At 35.7% G+C, this 7,438-nt stretch overlaps 1 protein-coding gene across 1 annotated transcript; it reads right to left on the bottom strand.

The window, feature by feature from the left end:
• Positions 1-2,994: 2,994 nt before the first annotated feature.
• On the bottom strand, positions 2,995-6,660 carry LOC100781110 (exocyst complex component SEC15A). The gene is made up of 2 exons (XM_003518933.5): positions 6,444-6,660; positions 2,995-5,471 (listed from the first exon to the last, which is right to left on the bottom strand). Exon 2 carries the CDS (start codon positions 5,455-5,457, stop codon positions 3,088-3,090), a length of 2,370 nt encoding a protein of 789 aa, XP_003518981.1. The 5' UTR covers positions 5,458-5,471; positions 6,444-6,660; the 3' UTR covers positions 2,995-3,087.
• Positions 6,661-7,438: the final 778 nt, after the last annotated feature.

Below are 7,438 nucleotides of genomic sequence, written 5' to 3' on the forward strand. Positions count from 1 at the left end.
CCTTATTCTATGACTTGACCCAATTATCTAGTGAAGGTGTACCATTTGAAGGTACACTAAATGATGATTGGAAATTTGACTTCTCTGTGCATGATGCCCGCCGATTGATTTGTACCAACCAAGCGGATATGACCGGAAGGCTTCTTGCCGGTTCATTGGCTTTTGAAAGCCGCATCCTTCATTATCTCATTGTGCGTATCTTGCTTCCAAGATCTTCAAACCTTGCACAAGTTTCTGAAGAAGATCTTATTGTCATGTGGGCTTTTCATACAGGCCGACAAATTGATTGGGCACACTTAGTCCGATATCGCATGCATAAGGCATTGCGATTAAATGCTCCATTTCCATATCCACACTTAGTCACTCTCTTCCTTCAACACTTTAACATCCCTCTTGATTCTGAACCTTATGTTCCAATCAAGAGATCCTTCTTTATTGGTGCCGCTGTGATTGCATCTTTTGGTTACCGTAAAGAGCATGATGACTCTTGGGTGAAAAAAGGTGCACAACCCATTGATGAAGAAGGACACTTACCAGTTGGAGAAGATTCCTCTCTTCTTCAAAGGATTTTGGACAGGTTCGATGGTCTTCAAACCTTTGTTGGTGAAAGGTTTGATGCTCTAGAGTTACAAGTGGACATGCGATTCGATGAGATGGATTCAAGGATCACCAAGGTTGAAGGAGATGTCTCTCACATCCACACATGCTTTGATCTACCACCACCACCACGACCATCATCTTAGATTTCTATTATTATTAGTACTTTGATTTCTAGCCGTGTATTTGGCTATATTATTATGACATTTGAACATTTAGTATTTCTTTTACTATTTGCTTAGTATGACTGAACATCTATGATTTATGTTATAAGACTATGTGGTTTATATTTGAATTTGGGTTATTCATGTTTTTGCTTCATGATTGATTTAGATTTTTCAATGAATGTCTTATGTATGATTAATCATTTATGTATGTTTTATATTTGTTACGCACTTTGGCTTTTTGTTGATGCCAAAGGGGGAGAGAAAATAGGGATTAAATCAAGAACTCACATAACTAAATAACTTAATTTCAAGTAAAGCTTAAACTCAAAAACAAAGGGGGAGAATATGTAGAATTAAGTAAGTGATCGACTAGGAAAAAGAATGTGTATGTGTTTCTTGATTTCAGGGTTGTCATCATCAAAAAGGGGGAGATTGTAGAAGCAAGCTTCATGATAATGAATCAAGTTGATTCAAGAAGTTTTGATAATGACAAAGATGATGACAAAAAGCCCAAAGAATGATTTCAAGATTGAGTCAACAAGTTCAAGATCAAGTTTAATTTCAAGTTTCATAAGAAGAAATCAAGAAGATTCAAGAATCAAGAGAAGTTTGATTTCAAGATTCAAGAGAAGATGAATTCAAGATTCAAGAGAAGAAATCAAGAAGACTTCACAAGGGAAGTATTGAAAAGAATTTTCAAAAAACAAACATAGCACAATTTTGTTTTTCAAAAGAGTTTTTCTCAAAATTTTCTAAGTTACCAGAGTTTTTACTCTCTAGTAATCGATTACCAATTTTCTGTAATTGTCGCAAGCTTACATGACGATGGCATTGTCGCCTTGTCAAAGGCGAATGAAAAAAGAAGTTTCTGAGCCTAAATGCCAGTTTGATGTTGTGATCCGTGTCAGCGATGAGGTTGAAGATTGCACCGAGGAACTGGAGGAGGACCTCCTTGGTGGCTTTTGGCGGCGCGGAGAGGGACCACCGACGACAACAACGGTATCATCAGGGAACATCTTTCCAACCACAATGGACGACAAGGAGGACACAACAATCAAAAACCCGTTCTTGTGATAAATATATGCCATAAAAGTGCTCTCCTTTTAATCAATCAAGCTATGAATTTTCCAACTTTTGAGATTATTTTCCATTTCCATTTGGTGGTCGTTGTGTTGATGAATAAGTTGAATGCACTTTTGGATATATTTATCATTGATGATGTTTAATTAGAGCATTTCACTTATCAATCCTGGAATGGTCCCAATTTGGTGTTTTAAGGATACTGGTAATCTGTGAAAAAGATAATGGCAGTTGGCGGCAAGAGGAAGAAACCATGGTAGCGAGGAAAGTTTTTTATTTTAATTTTTTTTAAAAAAAGAAACATCATCATCCAAAATCGTCTCTAGCAGCGACAAATGATGGTTGGAAGTCGAAAGGTTGCTGGGAGGGGTTGGGGGAGAAATAAATCTGGTACAAATTGCAACTATATGGATGAGATGAATCCAACGGTTAATAAAATTGGTTCACTATGAACCACTTAAAAACATGTTCCACCGTAGTTTTGGCCTAGGTTTCTCTAACTATTTCCCAAACATTATGTGTGGTGGTTAGAAACATGAAGGGTTTCCTCTCTGTTGGTTCCATGAAGTTGATCAGGCCCACAATTACCATGGAATTTTCTAATCATGATATCTCTTAGTTTGGATCGTTGTTGGCTGGTGGTTTTACCTCTCCATCCAAGTTTCCTAGTTTACCCTCTTAAATCTTTCAGGCGTTGCTCCGCTGCTGGCGGTACTTAAGCCAACAATGGCAGCTTTGAAATTAATGATGGAGCCCTAGGACTCTTGATACTATGTTGAAAATAAAAGAGGAAGAAAATAGAGTATCTTCTTTACTTCTGATTGAATCAATACAGATTTAAATAGTCTAGAATGGGAATAAGAGTCTCTCAGTAAATGAAAAGGAAAAGACAAGAGAATATAAATCAGTTATATTAGACAAATATCCATTTATTTTGGGAACTAGACATGCTATTTATTAGCAGCAAATCCTCAGAAATCGGATCAAATAATTACTAAAAATTTGACACTGATTCTAAAGATTCATTGACAACTCCGAAAGTGTTTCATCCAAGCAGTAATAAACATTTGAGAAGCAATGTTTCATGACAATTTCATTCAAATGAAGCACATAATCGGAAAATAGAGAGAATATTCAAGGCACAAACAAGTCAGAAAAATATAGAAACATGTTCATTATGAAGTTAAATACATCAATTATACCCTACTTCCCATGAATCATGAAATAATGTTTCCAAATTTTATCAATTGAAATCCTTAAGTCGCTTTTTGAGTACATCCATTGATTTCTTTCTAGCACTTTGCTTTGCATTTTTATTAGCTAGGCTTCCAAAGATCCCATCTGGAGAATCCTTGAATTTATCAAGGATAGCAGCCACCTTCTTAATTTCAAGTGTATAATAATTTTTCTCCCATATATCAGGATTCAGGAAGTTCTCAGGGTGACTACTTAGCAAAAGATTGACTAACTGCCGTGCTTCTACCAAGCAGATCTTAAAACTAACCTCATCGTCTATTTCTCCCAAACCAGCAGAATAGAACCTTTCCTCTGCAAAATTCTCTATGATCTGAAGATCATAGTCAACATTTATAACTGCATTTGCATTAAACCTTTTGACATTATCACTAGAGAAAGCTGCCACTATGGAATTTGAGATGTGCTCAAAAGCACCACTCCCAACTCTGTACACTGCATCCAAGGGTAAAATTTGTTGCGCTGGGGACAAGATAGAATCAAGGTAAATGATCACTTCGTGTATGTAGTCATTTCCATTCTCATTTGTCTCCTCAGGAGTCCAATTAACGCTTTCAGTAAGAGTCATAAACTCGTCTATTTTTGTGTTCACCAGACTCTGTAAAGCAATGAAAGCTGCTTCCCTGGATGTCTTCAAGATCACCTTTGCAGTTAAAGTACCTAGAGGCCTTCCAACTGATCGGACTGGGATGCCACATAGTTGGGCAGCATGTCGAAGGTAAAAATCACAAGCTCTTTCAAGAACAGCTATGTTTGCAGCAATCTGCATGAGTTGAGGAACAGTGACATTGCCACTATTGATTTTCTCAAGCAGCATTACATTTAGTACATCAATCAGGAACTTGTCCAAATACTTTCTCACAACATCAAAGAAATTCACATGTATGCCATAAGACAAGTAATCAACAGAGCCTTTGATAAATGATCTCACAATGCGACAAGCATTAGGTACCATGGAGGAGAATGGGGCAGTGTATGGAAATGCGGGCATAATATCGGATGTTTGAAGATTAAATGACAGAACAATATTCTCATAGTCACTTTGCTTTTTTATCTCCATCTGGTCATACGGGTCATTGCCAAAGACATCAAGAATTTGTTGCTGACATTCTTCCAAAAAAAGCAAGCGGTATTTGTCACAGCTGCTATTAAGAACATCAAGAAGTGTGCCTATTTCATGTCCATATTGTCTAAGAGTAGATCCAAACAGAGTGACATAATCCTTCACCAGGAGAAGATGAGGGGCAGATTCCATACAAGAGAACTGCTCCTCCAACAGTGATGACATTTTAGCTACAGCTGTCTCCCACATTGTTTCAACCTGATCAGCTACCAAGAGGCCCCCTGTAGTTCTAAGGACTCTATCCTCCACTATAAAGAATCCAGCAATTTGAGCAAAAAAAGTCTGGTATGATTCAACAAAAGGTTGTGCTGAAGTTATTTCCAGGTCTGAATTCAATTGTAACAACCTATTAGTATAGTAATATTCACGAAACTTCTCTTGGATACCCAGACAGTCATGAATATGACAAGCACGATAAAGTGGTGTAAGATCAAACTGTAAAACTGAATCTTCTTCAAGTTCTTCAGCTTCCAAAGTATAAGCTAGATCCCCTAGTCCTGAAATACTTTGCTCCTCAGCCTTCCTCTGCTGTTCTAGCATTTCCTTGTCCCTTTGACGAACTGTCACAGCATGACCAATTGCTGTTTCCCCAATATTTTTAGCAGAACTCCTTATCTCGACCATCCATTCATTAACTTCACTGCATACTTTCTTCTCAATGTGCAATTTTATAACAGGAATTCTACTCTCTATGAGCATTTTGATAGCCTTTGCAGGAATATTCTGCGTGCAACTTTTCTCAACTAAATCCAAAGTTTTCAATGCAGAATAAAACTGACCTTCAGAAATGTGACTGTTACACTTGACACAAAGCTCCAACACCTGTATACAGTTCTTTGACATTTCTATAGCTTCAGTCATATTCTTCCTAACAGAATAAGACTCAAGAAGCTCTTCAAGCTTGGCAAGAAGGGCGCTGCCAACCTGCTGCAACTTAAAATTGTCACTTTGGAGTTCACTCTTTAGCTCTTCAGCATCAAGTAACACTCCACGAAGCTCGTCAACTGCAAGGATGAATTCCTCGTAGTGGGTCTTGCACATCTCCTCGATTTCAGCTTCCTTTTGCTTAACAACATATATCAGCTGGTGAAGCAGCCCCTCAGGCCTCCCCCTTTCAAAGGCAAGCCTGACAAGAGGACCAACATCATCTCCATTTGCAATCAAATTAGCCAGAACCATATCCTCCCCTCCATCACTGTTCTCCATAACACCTCTCCTCATTGTCTTTATATCCATGATGACATGAATCCCTGGAATTTCGACGACACAATTCTCATTATAAACCAAATACTAAACTAAGCTTATAAAAAATGAATTATTCAAGAAATTAACAATCTCACGATTTCATTGATATATTTTCTTCCACATCACAAAATTCATGACTTACCAAATATAAACAAATCAATAACAACAGCAGTCACACACTAGGATTTAACTTTGCAGGTTTACCATGCATAATGTAGTGAAAAAAAAGTAATAAACCAATTAGGGCTTGCTTTATCCTTTTCTCACATTTTAGTTTTAAAAGTAAAAACTGTTTGCTAGAATAATTCCACACCAGTCAGCAATCAATTTCTCATCCAAAAGCTAGTAAGTTTTGAAATTTTTTTCCAAAACAAGTTAGAGGTTTTCTCATCATTTTCTTCCGGTTTGATCTTGTTCAACCTCTCCCACAATTCTACACCCTATTGGCCTTCTCTATGCCTTGCACCATCCTCAATCAGCTATCTGAGCAACCTTATTTAGTTGTTTTGAAAATAAAAATCAAACACACCCTAAATCAAGCTTGATAGAAACTAATTATTCTGGAGATTAACAAGCAAAGGAACAAATTATTTTCCCTTCATAAAGAACACAGACCATAAAATCAAAGAGAATAGCATCAGTAATTCACCCATGCAGGTTTTGCTGCCCAAGATACTGCTTCAAAACAGTGAATGCAAAAAAAAAATCCAAAATAAATAAAACCCATAAACTGGTCCCGTATACAGAATCAAACCCTATCAAAATAGAAAAGGAGCTTGAAGAACAGATTAACAACAGCACAAAGCCCAGTATAATGAGAACTTAAAGCTAACATCTAAAGGAAAAAAGAAAAGAAAAGAAACAAGAAAGCACGATTCAACGAATAGATTTGAAGACATAAAAGGAAAAGAAGATAGAAAGGAAGATTGAAGCAAAGCAAAAGGAAAATGAAAGTGGGTAGGGAAAAAAGAAGGGACCTGGATCATGCGAGAGAGAAGAGAAGCATGAAAAGTAGCTTAGGGAGTTAGAGAGTGTTTTGTTTTGTTTGTGTTGAAAAAGAGAATGAAAATGGTGTTGGTGTTGGGGACGAGAATTCCCAAGTAGCAGTGAAGCAAACGCCAGCGTGATGACAATACTTCGCCGCTTAGGCCACACTCGCCGTCAACCAAATTCGCCGGCATTTTATTTTTTTCACTTATGTAAAAAGTTAAAAAAAAAAAATGCTGTAATGTAATGTGAACGCGACTCATGTTTTGTTCTTCCCAAATTCTAAACCAATGATTAAATTTTTTTATGAAATTTTAATTTTTTTTCATCCTTCAAACCGAAGAAAAAACATATTAAACTAAAAAGAATTTCTTTTCTCTAAGTTCTGTCTTTAATTTGAATTTATTTATTTTAGCTTAAAAATATTTTTTGTCTCTTAAATTTAGATATATTTTTTTAGTTTCTCAAATTCAAATTTACATTTTTTTCTCTCAAATTAACAAAATGTATTTTTAGTCCTGCTTACTGATTTTTGTCAATTTCGATTTGTGATAATTTTTAATCTTACAAAGGATTAAGAAAAATAATTTGTAAATTTGAGTGATAAAAAAACATATTACAAATTTGAAGAAATAAAAATATATTTAAGTTATTTTATTTTTCCTCTCACCTAATTAGACAAAGTATTTTAAGTAGCTAAAAAAAGTATTTTTAATTTTTTATTTAATTCAATTTAAAGGTCTACTTGGATAATTGATATTGAGATATAATGCTTATGTTTTGTCCTCTGAAAAAAAAAAGAACTTCAAGTTTATTAAAAGAGAAAATAGTGTAAATAACTTTTATTCTTATCCAATTACAATTTAGTGGTATTTATAATAATTACATTTAAAGTTATGTTAATCATGATGTCTTTTTTGAGTGTATATGACCTCTTACGTATTATTTCAACCCGCACTACTAGACAAATCCTAGTGAGTTAACC

The sequence above is a fragment of the Glycine max genome, chromosome 2 (genome assembly GCF_000004515.6).
Source record: "Glycine max cultivar Williams 82 chromosome 2, Glycine_max_v4.0, whole genome shotgun sequence".
NCBI classification, from domain to species: Eukaryota; Viridiplantae; Streptophyta; class Magnoliopsida; order Fabales; family Fabaceae; genus Glycine; species Glycine max.